Source organism: Maniola hyperantus, chromosome 16 (assembly GCF_902806685.2).
Source record: "Maniola hyperantus chromosome 16, iAphHyp1.2, whole genome shotgun sequence".
NCBI lineage: Eukaryota > Metazoa > Arthropoda > Insecta > Lepidoptera > Nymphalidae > Maniola > Maniola hyperantus.
The window spans coordinates 3,010,486-3,027,488 of NC_048551.1; the positions used below are offsets into that span (position 1 = coordinate 3,010,486).

General features: G+C 37.4%; 1 protein-coding gene across 4 annotated transcripts in view; it reads right to left on the reverse strand.

Annotated features, from left to right (window-relative positions):
• Positions 1–17,003, reverse strand: part of Ugt50B3 (UDP-glycosyltransferase family 50 member B3) — a 48,977-nt gene that overhangs the window by 20,273 nt on the left and 11,701 nt on the right. For 3 of the 4 annotated variants that reach the window (XM_069504008.1, XM_034976959.2, XM_034976960.2), the window contains exon 2: positions 10,348–10,472. The exons of the other annotated variant lie outside the window; for it this stretch is intronic. In XM_069504008.1, the coding sequence (XP_069360109.1) occupies positions 10,348–10,350 (3 nt within the window). In that variant the 5' untranslated portion in view covers positions 10,351–10,472. The remainder of the gene's footprint in view (positions 1–10,347; positions 10,473–17,003) is intronic. 4 annotated transcript variants of the gene reach the window in all.

A 17,003-nucleotide genomic window follows, 5' to 3' on the forward strand; every position in this document is an offset into this window, starting at 1 on the left:
GTAGACTGCTATACACAAGCAACTTTTTTTGAAGAATAAGAAGAATGGATCTTTTTCATTACTAGCTGATTCCCGCGACATAGTTCGTGTGCTTTTAGATTTTTTTAATTGGGTGGGCCTTTATCAAAAATTAATTAAAAACTAAAAAATTATTTCTCAGTAATAATTAAATAGAGGTTCTTCCAAAATTCACCTCCTTTATTAGTTTTAAGTGTAACAACAATTTGACGTCACCGACCGACCGAATACGAACGTGCCTCACATAACTTTTACTAAAGTATTAGATCAGCTATTAGTTAGTACACCACAATTAATGTCTACTAAGATACCCACTCTGTACCTGTCGTAGAACTAACCGCACGGCAAACCGCAAGTGTGAAACAGCTTAATCTCCCTAATTGTAGGTTAACCAGCTTTTAAAAGCTGACCTTTGTGTATTTCATGTTGAAAGCCATCGCTCTCTTTTAAGGTAATACGCCAACTACCAACTAGGTACCTAGTTACTTTTTAATTCGAAGCCTATTAAATAGCACCTTAATTTTTTTTTCAAGGTTTATGTATTAAATTTAATGGTCTGTTTCCTTCATTGAACTTTTGCCCTTTCCTACGAGTAGGTTCGTGCATTGAATTTTGAATGAAAAATATGTAGGTAACTCACAAACTTTTTCAAAAACTCATACTTACGCGTACATACAAAACTAACATCCTGAGCTAGCGAAAATTAATTATTATTATCCATTACAAATTACAATGAAATGTCACAGTTTTATTTAAAAAAACCTTATTAACAAGTTAAGTAGATATAAGGATTTTTCATGAAAAATGATAATTAACTTTATTTTTAACTGACCTCAATTGTATAACATATAACAAACCTTTAAAAACAATCTTTGTTATCGAATGTATTATGAATTATGATTTACGAATTTATGATACAAAGTAGAGTAAACATAAAACAGCTTTGCTACAAAATAAAGCTAACAATATTAACTGAACTTATCATAAAATAATACCGTTTTCAATTTCAGTGAACTTTATAATAACATACGGAGAATAAACAGTACAAATTATTATAAATACGGAAAATAAATTGCTCGGGTCATAAAGATAGCATATAAGCTCGTTTGTACTTTGCGTGTCATAGAGATATCACTATAGGTACAATAAAGAGAAACTATAATTTGAAGTGAAAACTTATATGGGCGCGTTGGGCGATTTTGAGATGGGTAAAAACTTCAAAGAAACACGATTTTTGTTTGAATTAGCCCTTCTACTAGGTAGGTGTCTATGCATCTATGGATGCGTGTTCTATCGCCTTTATAATGGGGAGTGCTCTGAAGAGCTTTTTGAGAACAACCGCACCGCGCGCCACCGTAAACAATTTCACCCTCACCACCTGCGTGTCTGGTGCACTTCGACCGTCCGTTGTGCCAGATCCTTCTTTCCACGCACATGCAAACTGTGGAATCAACTCCCATCGGCGGTGTTCTTACTAGATTACAACTTGGGGTTACTCAAGGAGCGGACCAACAAATTCCTGAAGGCCGGCAACGCATCGGCAGTTCCTCTGGTGCTGCAAATGTCATGGGCGGCTGTAATCAATAATATCAGGTGACCCACCTGCTCGTCGGCTCGCTATCTCTATGTAAAAAGGTAGGTACTAATTTAATTAAAAGTACCTACTTAGTAATGAATATAAAGCCTTCAAGTTACTTAAGAGCATGACCGAACGAAATATTTTATGAGCATAGCTTTCGTTCAGAGTTTAGACACATGCAGTATAGTGAGAGAAAAAGTAAGCTGTGATAGCCTAGTGGTTAGGATGTCCGCCTTCTAATCGGAGGTCGGGGGTTCGATCCCGGGCACGCACCTCTAACTTTTCGGAGCTATGTGCGTTTTCATTAATTAAATATTACTTGCTTTAACGGTAAAGGAAAACATCGTGAGGAAACCTGCATGCCTGAGAGTTCTCCATAATGTTCTCAAAGGTGTGTGAAGTCTACCAATCCGCACATGGTCATCGTGACTATGGCCAAAACCTTTCTCACTCTGAGAGGAGACCCGTACTCTGTAGTGAGCCGGCGATGGGTTGATCATGATGATGACAACTAAAGCCTTTGTTTAAAAAAGCTTTGTAGGTCTACCGGGGGTCATCAGGTGAGACCGTAGTCATACGCAATAACCTGATATTGCATTATTATGCATCCAACGTTTATGCAAAACCATTGTTACCTACTTGAAACCGCGACCGTGACCGTAAGTGAGAGTAACCACACTTTCGCCATTCGCTCAACTTCCGAACACAATTACAATAGATTTAACACTCTATCTCCTTTTCATTAAAGTTCATAATCATTCGAAATTATAAAATACGGATATCTAGTCGCGTCTATTCAAAATTGTATCTTAAACTAGTCAATTTAAAGTAAATTTTAGTTTGAAAATGGGGATTGTATAATATAATCGTTCTAGTTACAGACTGATCAATAATGTATTAATTTATACTGACATTAATTTTAAGCATAATAAAATAACTAAGGTCACGTAATAATCGAATTATTTTTTAAATCGATCGCAGATTTCACAAAAAGCCGCAAAGGTCACCTGAGCTGAGATAAAATAGCCTTTCGAGCTACTGATACTTTTTCCACTATTTCTTTTCGCACTACAGTGCCCGGCAGGAAACACATCGACCTTTAGAAAGAGATAGCGGGTTTGTAGAGCGTTGTCTCTGTCACTTATACCCTGCTCATACCTACCTATGTGACGTTTTGATTTTCCGGGAAAGTAGCCTATGTCCTTCCCCGGGATGCAAGCTATATCTGTACCAAATTTCGTCGAAATCGGATGGGCCGTGAAAGGCTAACAGACAGACACACTTTCGCATTTATAATATTAGTATGGATGGGTAGTTAGACAGTGATTCGTAATTCTCATTTTCAGAACTAAATACTTGACTCGTGTGACGTGTTCTCACTAGCGGCTTTTGCGCATATATTATTGTAATCTGCGATCACCTTTGTAGGAAAATGACATAACTATAAATTGCATAATTATTGGTAAAATCTTGTTTATAATGAAATTAGCAGATCATCAATTCATAACCTTCAAATGCAAATATAAAAATGCCTAACCCAAAATATTTTCAATGTCAATTTCCAAAGACAAAAATATTATTAATGCCCGCGACTTCGTCCGCGTGGACTTAGGTTTTCAAAAATTTCATAGGAAGTTGGGAACTCTTTGCTTTTGTAGGATAAATAGTAGCCTGTCTCTGTGATGCATGCTATTTCTTTGCCAAACGGCAAAATCGGTTAAGCGGATGGACCGTGAAATGATATACCTAAAAGACAGACAGACACATTTATATTATAAGTATGGTTGTAAGCAAATTGTATGGCCTTATATTAATTCTGCTACACATATTTATTTACAACTAAATATTATTAAAGCAATAAACATGGTCAAAGTCAAAGTCAGAAATGAAATATTATTTTACTTTCAATAATTTAAAGTACATAGGTACTTAGGTACGATCTTTTTGAATTAATCTTTTTAATTTTGAATAGTCTACTCTAGTTTGTAACAGTAGAAAAGTATGTACATATATATTTTCTTGTCCATTAAGTAGATATATATTTTCTATGTTACGAAACCCCGACTATTCAGTTACTTTCTAACTTAACTTTCTAAAATTAACTAAGAAATACCATTCATCATTAATCATTAAGAATAAAAAATAAGTAATATAATATAATAATATATTTATTATTAGTAGTCATAACCTATCTATGACGTACTTGAAAAAATTGTAACTTGGCTTACACCTATTATTATAATATCAGCATCTCTATTATAATATTTTAAACAAAGTTCCAATCAGAGTTTGTTTGTGTATTCGTTTATAACTTCTAAACATAGATTTTACAGGGATTATTAAAATTATGCTACCTACCTATCCTAAAGCCTACTCGGAACACGAGTCTCCTCTCAGAATGAAAAGGGGTTTGGACTCCCATCACGCTTACCAATTACGGGTTGATAGAGTTCACAAACCTTTGAGAACATGGCGTGAAAACTCTTAGGCATGCAGGTTTCCTCACGATATTTTCCTTCACCCTTAAAGCAAGTGATATATTTAATTGCCCGACAAGTCAGAGGTCGCGACCGGAATTCAACCCCCGGTTCCTTGAATACCATTTTTGGCTATTGCAGCTTACATCATAATTTTCTTCTAAATATATAAAAGGAAAAGATGACTGACTGACTGATCTAACAACGCACAGCTCAAATTACTGGACGGATCGGGCTGAAATTTGGCATGCATATAACTATTAGGACGTAGATATCCGCTAAGAAAGGATTTTTGAAAATTCAACCCCTAAAGGCGTAAAAAAGGGGTTTGTTTAGTCCACTCGGATGAAATCTGTATATGTGATATTTTAATTTCAAAATCGCGATATCATCTCTTGATCGCAGCCAGTTTAATACTTTCTTTCATATGGGGAATTCCCAAACAAGAATTCAATAATTAAAATCTTGAAACATAAATGACATAAGGACATGATTCACCTTTTCGTCTGGCGCCTGCTGTTGATGTTTTATTTGGGTTAGGTCACTTTCGTTGGTAAATAAAGTTGTATGTATGGCATAATCTATACTTACTTATACAGGGTGTAACCAGAACGCTAGCAAAAACGAAGACAGGTGATAGTACTGATGATAACTGATATGAAACCACAAAAAAAAACGCGAAAAAATATTTAAAAAATCCTATATTTTGTAAAAGTTCACGATATATTGCAAATAAAACATCTGACTGACGCAAGAGGTCAACGAACGTTGTGTAAGTAGGCCACTCGGTGTCAATGCTGCGTCGTAGGTTTCCCGTAGTTAATTGACCCGAGTTTTACACGCCGTTTATTTTAACTACAAAATGAGGCAAATGGTTATTGGTATTGGATTGTGTTTAGGTAGTATAACAATAACGCTAAGTTTTTGCTAGCGTTCTGGTTACTACAATTACACTATATCACTATGGACCACTATTTACTACCTTTCAGTACCCATATTACCACTACAGTCACTACCCATTTTATAAATGCGAAAGTGTGTTTGATTGTTGGTTTGTTCGTTTGTCCTTCAATCAGGTCGAAACAGAGCAACGGATCGACATGATTTTTTACACGGATATAGTTATAGACCTGGAAAATGACGTAAGCTACTTTTTATCCCGGAAAATCAAAGGATTTTTAGTACCCAGTCTTTCCACACTTTCCACCACAGACGAAGTCGTGGGCATCAGCTAGTATCATAATCAACCCATAGCCGAGCTACTACAGAGCACGGCTATGAGAGCACGGGATCCTCTCAGTATAAGAAGGATTTGGCCATAGTCCACCACGCTAGCCAAGTGTAGATTGTGTACAGACTGAACACACCTTTGAGAACATTAAGAACTCTCGGGCATGCAGGTTTCCTCACGATGTTTGCCTAAGCGAGTGATATCTAATTTCTTAAAACGCATATAGCTCCGAAAAGTTAAAGGTGGTGCGAGCCCGGGATCGAACCTCCAACCTCGAATAGGAGGACAAATTCAAAAAGGCCATAATGCAAATTTAAAAAAAAGTGTTATTTTTTGTACAATTGGGTATTTGACTACATCAAAAATAAATTATTTCTCAGTGACTATTAAATAGAGAGTCTTCCAAAATACGTAAAATCCACGTCCTTTGTTGGTTTTAAGTGTAATAACCATTTTAAATTATCGATTAAACTAGAAAAAGTATGTCAAATAATTGTGACGTCCACACACCGGTATTTCATAGAATCTCGCATACTAAGCGCGCGTTTTGACGTTTGATAAAAAGTTACTGATTTGACTAGTTGTTTAATACCGTATTAGTATACGGAAGCCTTCGTGTGCGAGTCGGATTCGCCCTTGACCGGTCTTTATGTTAACTGTCACTAGTGCAAAACAAAATTTTCAAGATTTTATCCTAAAGAATAACAAGCAATTTTATCCTCTAGAATTTTCCTACTGCTCGGTTTGATTACCTGATTAGGAACGACGCAGCACCCAAACTATCCAGCCCATGTACAGAAAACAAGCACCCATTGTGATATCCGATTGTCTTCAACTAATGAGCTATTACAGCGTCTATGATAAGGAAGTGGGTGATTAGTTTCTTGCAGTTTGGATGGTCAAGGTGACGAATGTTTTGTTTCGTGAACGTAAAATGACTAAGCTTTTTAATTAATCATTTGTAATCTGGATACGCAAAGTCTGAGTACAGAATGAGAAGATATATGAAATACTAGCTTATGCTCGCGACTTCGTCAGCGTGGACTACACAAATTTCAACCCCCTTAGGGGTTAAATTTTCAAAAATCCTTTTTCCCCAAACTTCAGCCCCATCCGTCCAGTAGTTTGAGCTGTGCGTTGATCAAAGAAATTGTAATCCTAACTGCAGGTATTCCGTATTGATGCTTATTGCTTGCATTTTATATATTTAGATGAATACATATCTTCTCATGCAATATCACTTGGCAAGTATTTAGTTCTAAACGGAACTTAAAAAAAAATCGGTCACACGGAATACTGTAGGTACTGTAGGTACGCGAACTCACACTCACAGAACCTTTAATGGTTGAAATGAAAATTCTTTGACTGTATAAACCGTAAGTTAGAAATTTAAATGTTGTTCTACGCTAAAAATACCAAAGTTATAGTAGTTTTGTCGATTTTTCAAAGTTAAAATCGGCCTTCTTGAAAATAATCCACTTTCGGTAGTTCGTTTTTAGCAGACTTTTTTACTATGAAACTGAATATTTTAACGAAAATCTGGAAAATTAGAGACATACATTGCATTAGTTCCTAGAATGTATTTACAAAATTCCATTGAGTTTGATTGGTTAGGATTTAAATAAGATCCAAACTACGTTCGATGGAGCAAGTGACGGAAAGATCAAAGAATACAATAATAATTTATTTGAGCTTACTCAGCTTAGTCATCTTTGAAATGCATCTAAAACAGCTAGAAACCGTTTACAGACCTTTTGTTGGTTTTTTTTAATAATATCATGGTTTATTGACCCGTCTAATACCTAATTATATAAATTTCTTTAATCGATTTGAAGGCCGTCGGCATTTTGCAACCGTCGTAAAACCGGCAGTGTAATTTGTAACCCGCGTTGAGAAAATATTCTAAATTAATTCTACTAGGTCATACCTACTTAGTTAATGGTCTGCTACTTTATTAGTCATTAAATTTGACTGTCTAGTCTAAAAATAAAAATAAACCGAAAAAGTTACTTTGCTACTCATGTAAAATCAAATTATTGTGTTCTACAATTTCCGCACGGTTTCGAAAAGTTTTTAGAGCAAAAACTATGAACAAACCAAGTAGGTAACAAAATAGAATCTTTTTGCTCAATTTCTATAATTAAATAAAGTTATTTAGCTACATTAAAATATCTTAAGAGCTATAAAGTATTAATTCATATCTATTCTTTATCTTTAATCTAGATCTTGGAAGTAAGCAAAACTCCTATCTATTCTTTGCCAAAACGCCCTAATACCTATAAAGTTAGTTTCATGAACAGGTGACTCAGTAACAAAATAAAGGAACTTTGACAATTTGGGAGGGGCATATTTTTTTTTTATTCATTATAGGTATACGCTTGACCACAATCACACCTGATGGGAAGTGATGATGTGGCCTAAGATGGGACGCGTTTACCTAGAAGATGCCTATTCACTCTTGTTTTAAAGATACCCTGGTTGTAATTGGAAGGAAACACAATCGCGGAAGAGTATTCCAAACCTTAGCCATACGTATGAGGAATGATGACGTAAAACGTTTCGTGCGTGTAGATGGAATGTCGACGACATAAGGATGGAAACTCGCCCGACGTCTTGCGGTTCGGTGGTAAAATGGTGAAGGGGGGACAAGATCGAAAAGGTCCTGAGCACACTCTCCGAAATATATCCTATAAAACACTGATACGCCGGGGACCTTGCGGCGGTGATCGAGACTTTGTAGTTAAGTACTTGTTCGGCAACCCCCGAAATCAAAACTAGGTATTCGTAATTTGATAAAACGAGCACTATTGTTACGTCACTGTGTATTAATTAGGATTGTGGGCATGCCCATCGTGCGCACAACGGTGGATCCGCGCTTGCGCAGGTAGCCCTAAAGTAGCCCTATTTTTCGTCACCATAGTCCGTAGCCTAATTGACATAATATTATCGTCGATTCCGGATCAAACCGAGAGTTCCCTCACTCTAGTTCAATCTGATGCTATCCTAGGTACAAACTTTTTTGGGGGTAGAGGTTGACTTAGTGAATAGTAAGTGTAGTAGGTACGCGGCAGAAAATTTTGTACATCGGCCTTGAGAAAGAGATAGCGGTTATGTAGAGCGTTGTCTCTGCCACTGAGACTGACAAAACGTCACATAGGTATGAGTGTCAGAGAGAACGCTCTACAAAGCTAAAATCTCATTCTAAAGGTCGATGGTCTTAGGTATGGTTTCCATACTAAAGTGACCGTTTACCTTTGTTTCCGCTGCTTGCCGCACCTCATAGCAGGACGGTCGAGGCGGTGGTTAGATTTTGACCAGAAATTCTTAGTTCATTACTTGCTTGCCAAAATATTTTAATGAAGACATTAGTACGCTCCTTAAAGCTTTAAGGCTACCTAGTCCAAAGTCTCCCAACATATTTATAGGAAAATATTCTAAACTATAATTTCCTTAAGGCGAAAAGTTGTATACGGATGTTCTGACGCGTTGCGGGCGACCGGGAACGGTAGCCTGGGCCGGCCGAGCGCGTTTCACGCTTTTTATATATATTTATATTTAAAATTCTAGGTGCTTTGTCACCATAAAATAATACCGTAATCTCTTAGTGTATTAAACTTTGAACGTAATTACGAAATTTTATTGAAATTGGTCTTATATCAATCGAATAAAACTGGTTTTTCTCCTAATGGTCGTGTAAAAAATGCGTATTCTGGGGAAACTGCGCGATTTTTTTGTATGTAACCAAATTGTGCCAATCGTGTTTTGGCTCTCGTAATTACCTAAAGAATAGCCTCGATAGCTCAACGGTTAAAGGGCGGACTGAAAAGCGAAAGGCCACTGGTTCAAACCCTACCCGTTGCACGATCGTCGTACCTACTCCTTGCCCAAGCTTTACGCTTAATTGGAGGGGAAGGGGAATATTAGTCAGCATGATAAACGTGACTAATGTTCTTTATAAATATATAAATAAAATAAATAAATATCTTCAATTTTTAAAATATTAAATAATAAATAATTTGTTTAAAACGTGATTCTTTAAACATCCGAAATGTGTCTCAACGCCGCTTTTAAGACGCATATCGCCATAAAGTGTAATGTCCAATAGTTATATTGACCGTTAGCCGTTAGTAATATGTACGTTTCCGCATACGTAATGCAACTCGTTTTGATGGTATGTACTGTTATGTCATTCGTCATAAGATTATATATTATCACATAAGATGAATGATGAAGAGAATTATCAATTCGTGTGAGTTTAATACAGATTTGAAATTGCACCTAATCGGCCAAGGTATAACAATAGTTTTGGTTAGGTACATTGGAAGAGGATTTTATGTACATGATCAAATCAGTAGGGCTTAATTGTTCTGATTGATTGAATTTGTGCGATTCTTGTTACAACAATGCATTGTGGCCAATATTGAGCGAGCATTAACCAATCAGAGATGATTGCGATCGTGACATTGTAGCTGTCAAACAACCGCGATAGGGCCACGGAAATGACGACATCCGTAGTTTATCGGAAGTTGTAGCGTAGCGTAACAGAAGCCGTGTGTGAGTGCGTCTCGCACTTGACCGAGTTTTTAGGGTTCCGTGCCCGAAGGGTGCCAACGGAACACTATTACAGTACTCGGCAGAAAATAATGTGCATCGACCTTTAGAAGGAGATAGCAGATTTCTTGAGCTATTGTGTAGGTACATTATTTTCTGCCGCGTACTGTACAGTCCGTCCATCCATCCGTCCGTCCACCTGTCCGTCTGTCAGCGGGCTGTATCTCATAAACCGTAATAGGTAGAGTTAAAAGTTTCACAAAATGTGTAATTTTCTATTACCGTTATAACAACTAAAAATAAAAGTTTGAAAATGGTCGCCATGAAAATAAAAAATAAATAAGTGTTATTTTCTTGTACGATGGTACGGAACTCTTAGTTTGCGAATCCGACTCGCACTTGACCGGTTTTATTTATGACCGGTTTTATTTATTTGTTCGGACGCGATAAAGAGACGAAATAAAAAGACGGTCCGGAAGTCCGGCATTTACCATGATGAAAAGGAAATCGCAATAAAGCTGGCAACACTGCACAATTCACTGTTATGACCACATCCACTGTAACACTCACTTCACTAACACTGACTGTCTTAAGAATGCACCGTTCTCGAGCAGACCTGCAAAAAAAACATTATTATAACATCTAGTGAAAGTCGTGACGTGGTTGAGGATAATTTTGGCAACGTATTGTTAACGTAAGACCACACTAGGGACTTTTGTTTCAAGGCTTGATACTAGGAACGTATAATGCATAAATTTTAAGCTCTCACTCGCCAATTTAACTTTAAGTAACTGGCATGTCATAAGTACGATTTTAATCTTCATTATAAAGGTGAATCGTAACTATAGAGCAAAATTAGAAGAAAAAGCTGAATCGTATTTTGGACATGACAGTTGACACATGGCGAGTGAGTTCTCATGTTGTACGAACTATACTCATATGTTTTCCTGACCGAATTTCAGCCGCAACGGATATTCAACGGAGACTAGTCAAAGACTGTGATATTATACCTAGTACACAAGTGCGTGCGTAACACAAGTGAACTTTCTATTCCCTCTTTCTCATAGTCTGTGGGACGGCCATCCGATACGACCGGAGAGAGATCAGGCAATGTGCTCTTCGAGGCATGAGGGTGCAACATCGTCAACTACCCAACTCCAGGCTGCTACTGAGAATTGAAACTAATAGCTACTCGTAACGCAAGAGAAGCTTTTGTATGTTTTACGTGGTATGTAGGTACGTTTATTTGATCTGTCATAGCTAAATAAGTAGGTACTAAATAATGCTTGCGTCTGCGTCCGCATGGATTTAGAATTTTTAAAAATGCTGTGGGAACTTTTTGATTTCCCGGGATTAAAAGTAGCTTATCTCACTCTACAATATTTATGCAAAAAAATCATGTTCAGTATGTTGGTCTCGTTTCGGCGTAATTGAAGTGACAAACAAACAAACGCACTCTATAAAAGGTAAGGTGACTGACTGACTGATTGACTGATTGGACTGATCTATCAACGCACAGCTCAATCTCTGGACCGATCGTACGTAGGCATCCGCTAAGAAAGGATTTTTGAAAATTCAATCCCTAAGGGGTGAACTAGGGGTTTGAAAATTATGTAATCTACGCGGACGAAGTCGCGAGCATAAGCTAGTTTATAATATTAGTAGGATCGGCTGTCACCAAATAGATAATTACATGTGTAACTTTTTAGGTGAATGATGGATCAAAGATGCCTCCAATGAGTTCAACAATCATAAAAAATATTAAGTATAATTTTAGCGTTTAAACTAACGTCGCTATGCGTTTTAAATAGCGTTTAAATTAACGTCGTTTAAGCTAACGGGCTAACGTCGACTAGACACGTTGAGTACAGCCGGGACAGATATTATTTATAATTAAGTAGTATATATGCTACTCTAGTTGACAAGATCAACTCAGCCCGGACGAAACGAAAGAAGATTTAGAAACTTTTTGTTTTTCATACAACATCTTGTCGGGCGACATGTCGTTAGTCCATTCCCCCGTTGAGACAGCTAGGGCAATTTGCCTTTTTTGCATTTAAGTTACGAGGTTGAAACATTTTATAATACAGATTTTGAGTTTAGTCACGACAAAGACTCGTAATATCTTGCCGCATGACATCAGCGTTTAAAGAGTTTTTGCAAAGAAAATCTATAGCGGAAACACAGCTTGCATGTTGTATTACGTATCTAAATATACAGGGTGTTTGGACATCCTGTATAAAAAAAAAAAAAAAAAAAATCTTTTTTATTCGTATAAACTTTTACAAGTACTTACGAATAGTCGGATGCATATACCACTGGTTCGGAATGCCTTTCCTACCAAAAAGAACCAGCAAGAAACTCGGCGGTTGCTCTTTTCAAATATTTGATATAGGTACAAGATATGCCATGTCATAAATAGTATTGTGCGTTGCTGGAACGAGCTGCAGGTCAAATCCACGCTCTTTATCATTTAGATAATCTTCAATTGGGTAATATGCCTTTTTTCAGGAGCAATATTTTTTATAGATTTTTAAACTTGTGCAAAGGTAAGTCCAAATAGTTTGCGGGATTTTATTATAAAAGTAATACCACAATACCCATATAAAAGGAAAAGGTGACTGACCGACAGACTGATCTACCAACGCACACCTCAAACTACTGGACGGATCGGGCTGAAATTTGGCATGCAGATAGCTATTATGACGTAGGCATCCGCTAAGAAAGGATTTTTGAAAATTTAACCCCTAAGAGGGTGAAATAGGGGTTTTAAATTTGTGTAGTCATCATTACAATGACCATTACTATCGTACATTGAAAATATAAGTGACCCTATCCAAAATCTCGATTTTTCAATACGGCTATATACCTAAAGCTTTGCGTAATTGAGCTAAACGACAAGTACCTAAGGTATGTAGTGTCATCATAGGTCATAGAAGTTATCAAGACGAGGATCTTTACAAAGGACCTGTTACTTCTAACTTGTATCTGAATAATAAAAAAAAAAGTAAGGGCATAGGGCACACACACCGATGCACCTAATGCTCATGAGTCAAGGCATATTTTTGCCATTAAAGCTTCGATTAGCATCAAGGCGACTCTTGCGCATCTGCTATGCAAATTAAAAATAAATAAAAAGTACACAATAATTTAGTATAATGGTTACGGAACCCTAGGTGTGCAAACTGCAAATCCATTCGTACTTGACCAGTTTCATTATAACCTTTTACATTGACATTTAAATAAATAAGTAATTAAGAAAATTTAATCCTACTTAATCTTGACCAAGACGTGCGTACTACGTATGAGAATGCAGTTTATGTGTGTTGAAAATGATAACACTCGGCGAAAACTAGGTTATTTTGTCACTTTTGTCCCCATAACCCAAATGGTTATTCACTTTCCATTTAGACGTGTTATATAATTTTAATTAAACTCGAAATCATCGCGCTTCGGATAATCGTGTTAACTTGATGTTAACATCACATGTCATACAAGAGATCCTTACTTCTTTTGAAAATCTAAATATTTAAAATGAAAAGGTGACTGACTGACTGATTGACTGATCTATCAACGCACGGCTCAAACTACTGGACGGATAGGACTGAAATTTGGCATGCAGATAGTCACTATGACGTACATAGGCATCCGCTAAGAAAGGTTTTTTGAAACCCCCCACAAGGGGGTGAAATAGGGGTTCGAAATTTGTGTAGTCCACGCAGAGCATAAGCTAGTATTACACATAAAGGTAGCCTTATCTAATTACTATACCAATCATGTCAATGGAATGGTGCGAAGAATACTGGTTGCATTTCCGCGCTGGACAGCCAGACTGATCCGAAGCGCAAAAAATGAGCCAGCTCTTCTAATCCTAACTTGACTACACAAATATCGAACCCCTATTTCACCCCGTTAGGGGTTGAATTTACAAAAATCCTTTCTTAGCGGATGCCTACGTCATAATAGCTATCTGCATGGCAAATTTCAGACCGATCCGGCCAGTAGTTTGAGCTGTGTGTTGATAGATCAGTCAGTCACCTTTTCCTTTCATATATTTAGACTAGCTTATGCTCGCGACTTCGTCCGCGTGGACTACACAAATTTCAAACCCTATTTCACCCCGCTTAGGGGTTTGAATTTTCAAAAATCCTTTCTTAGCGGATGCCTACGTAATAATAGCTATCTGCATGGCAAATTTCAGACCGATCCGGCCAGTAGTTTGAGCTGTGCGTTGATAGATCAGTCAGTCAGTCACCTTTTCCTTTTATATATTTAGACTACGGAATAAAATCTTCTGCATGTTTGAACCACTCTGGTACGCACGCGACCAATTATTATGTGTGCATCTTTGTTACAAAACTTTTGATTGGAGCATTGCATCAACGCGAATCGTTGTATTAGCTAATAATAATATCGAAAGAGCTTTATATAAAATTTTGAATTATCACCAGTGAAGCAATATATGGGTGATGAATCATCAATTACTGTTTATATGTGATTGCAATTTGCAATCAAGCGAAACGCAAGACTTTAGACATTGGAATGAATCTTGGCGAAGATATGTTTTGGAGCGGAGCCCGCGTACCGGCAAGCGCAGTTTTGGATATGATCGATATATTATACAATCTACTCTCACGAAACGTTTTTATTCAACGTTTCTAATACGAACTGCAAAGGTGTGGAATGCCCTTCCAGCATCCACGTTTCCTGCAACGTATACCCTAAATACCTTCAAAGTAAGAATTAATAAGAATATAGATATCTTCTAGGCAAGTGCCTAGAAGATACTATATCATCACTTACCATCAGGTGAGATTGCAGTCAAGGGCTAACTTGTATCTGAATTTAAAATTTTTTTTTTTTTTTAAAGTGCGCTTCAACCTATACCTCATCATTGTTTTTCATTAACAATGATGGTGATCAAGAGCAAGCCTATCTTGCAATTAAAAAAACTCCAGCCCACTTGTCTAACGCTCTTAAAAAGATGGCGGGAAGTTTGAGGAAGAAGGGGACGGTGAATGGTGACGCGCTGTGGGAAAGGCTTTGCAGTGGACGCAAATAGACTGATTGATTGAGTTATTAAAAAACCCAACATATTTTCTGGTTAACGTATGAATAACGTGAGGAAACCTGCATGCTTGAGAGTTCTCCATAATGTTCTCAAAGGTGTGTGAAGTGTGCTAATCCGCACTTTGCTAGCGTGGTGGACTATGGCCAAACCCTTGTCATACTGAAAGGAGACCCGCGTGCTCTGTAGTGAGCCAGCTATGGGTCGATATCTGCAAAAAGATGTCGCTACTAGATGGCATAAATAGTCGCTTCAGTACTGAGTAAACATACATATCGAAAATTTCGTCACTATTATCGTTATCGTCGTAAGCGGACTGTAGCTTAGTGGTCAGAGCGTCGGGCACGATCCCAGGAGACGCGGGTTCGATTCCTGCCGGTTCGCAATTTTTGATATGTATTTAAAATTATTTAGAAATTTCCTTGAAATGTAGGTAAAACACAAAAAAATGTATAAAATACAGCTATGGGTTGATTATGATGATGATAAATAACGAAATCAGTGTGAAAAGCGCGGTACTGTAGAGTGCAGCCCCAAACGAGGTGTAAATAAACGTGCGTAATGCGTGACATACTGACACGGCCTTTTGGTTATGTATTCCATAGAGATCAGCTGCCCGCTTTAGGGTGGTTTCAGACTAGCGTTTTTCCTTCGCATGTTACGCTCTTAATCGCTCGTTTTAGTAGACACACCTGAGTGCTTACACACGCGCTACATTTCGCAGTTTAAATATATTAGCAATATGGATTCCAAAAATGATAATGCAGAAATACCTCACAGTAGGTGGACAGATGATATCAAACGAATCGTAGGGAACCGCTGGATTCAGACAGTGCAAGTGGCGTGTGGAAGTCCCTACAAGAGATCTATGTCTGATGTCCCTACAAGACGTCTATCGGTTGACTTGACAATGATGACGGTAAATCCAGAAATATAATGGAACGCATAATGGAAAGAAATGAGAAAGATGTAGAATAAGGAAAAAGATAAATAGACTGCGGCAGCAATAGCAGGCCAACAAGGTGGAAGCATTATTGTTTGGAGAACTAACTAAACTAAAACCCCTCCTGGGTTTTAGTTTAGTTAGTGTTGTAACCACAAATTCACGGTTTTCAGATTTTTCCCCTAATGTCAGCTATAAGATCTACCTACCTGCCAAATTTCATGATTCTAGGTCAACGGGAAGTACCCTGTAGTTTTCTTGACAGACAGACGGACAGACAGACAGACGAGCTTACACGCGCAAATAAAACACTAATCACTAGTCGAACACTAGTGAGTAAAGTTAATAGTTAGCCCTTAGCTGTAAGCAGGAGACGCAAAACCGCGCCTAATAGTGTTTGAATTTGAATAGGCTTATAAAACTTAGGTATTTCTCCACGCCATCTTTTAATGTGAACGTAATGAGGGGCGTGACTTCACAACAAGTATTTACGAAACTGATTAGCATGTTATATCATAATTATCCACCATCTCGTGAGAACGTGTGGTCAAGCGTAAACTTACCATGACTAGGAAAACAACAAAAGACTGACATCAAATATAGTGTGTCTCTCGACTGTTAAAGGAGCTATAGGGTATACCTACTTCATTATTATCCAAAGAAAACTCCCTACCATTGTGTGATTAGGTAATAGGAAGAAGACACGACCCCTCAGCAATGAGGAATACGATACAGATTAAAAGAAAATCTCGAAGGACATAGGCGACAATTTATTTATTTTAGGAATAATATTACTTACTCCTGCACAAACTGTGCGAGTATTTTGACCGCCAAGAGAGCATCGCTCGACTGCGACAAACTACCTATAGTGGCAGTAGTACATAATATACCTACTTAATAAATATTTTATCTCTTTTATTGACACAGAATCATAAAACGATCGTACATTTCTTGAGCGAGAAAATAGTCGGTGGAGATAATTTAAACGAGGAAGGAACATCGTGAGGAAATTTTTCAAATCTCTGCATAATGTTCTCAAGTCAATGTGCGTGAAGTCTGCCAATATGTACTTGGCCAGCGTCGTGGACTATGGTCTAAAGTTTACTAATTACTTGGCTGACTTCTCTCAGTATGAA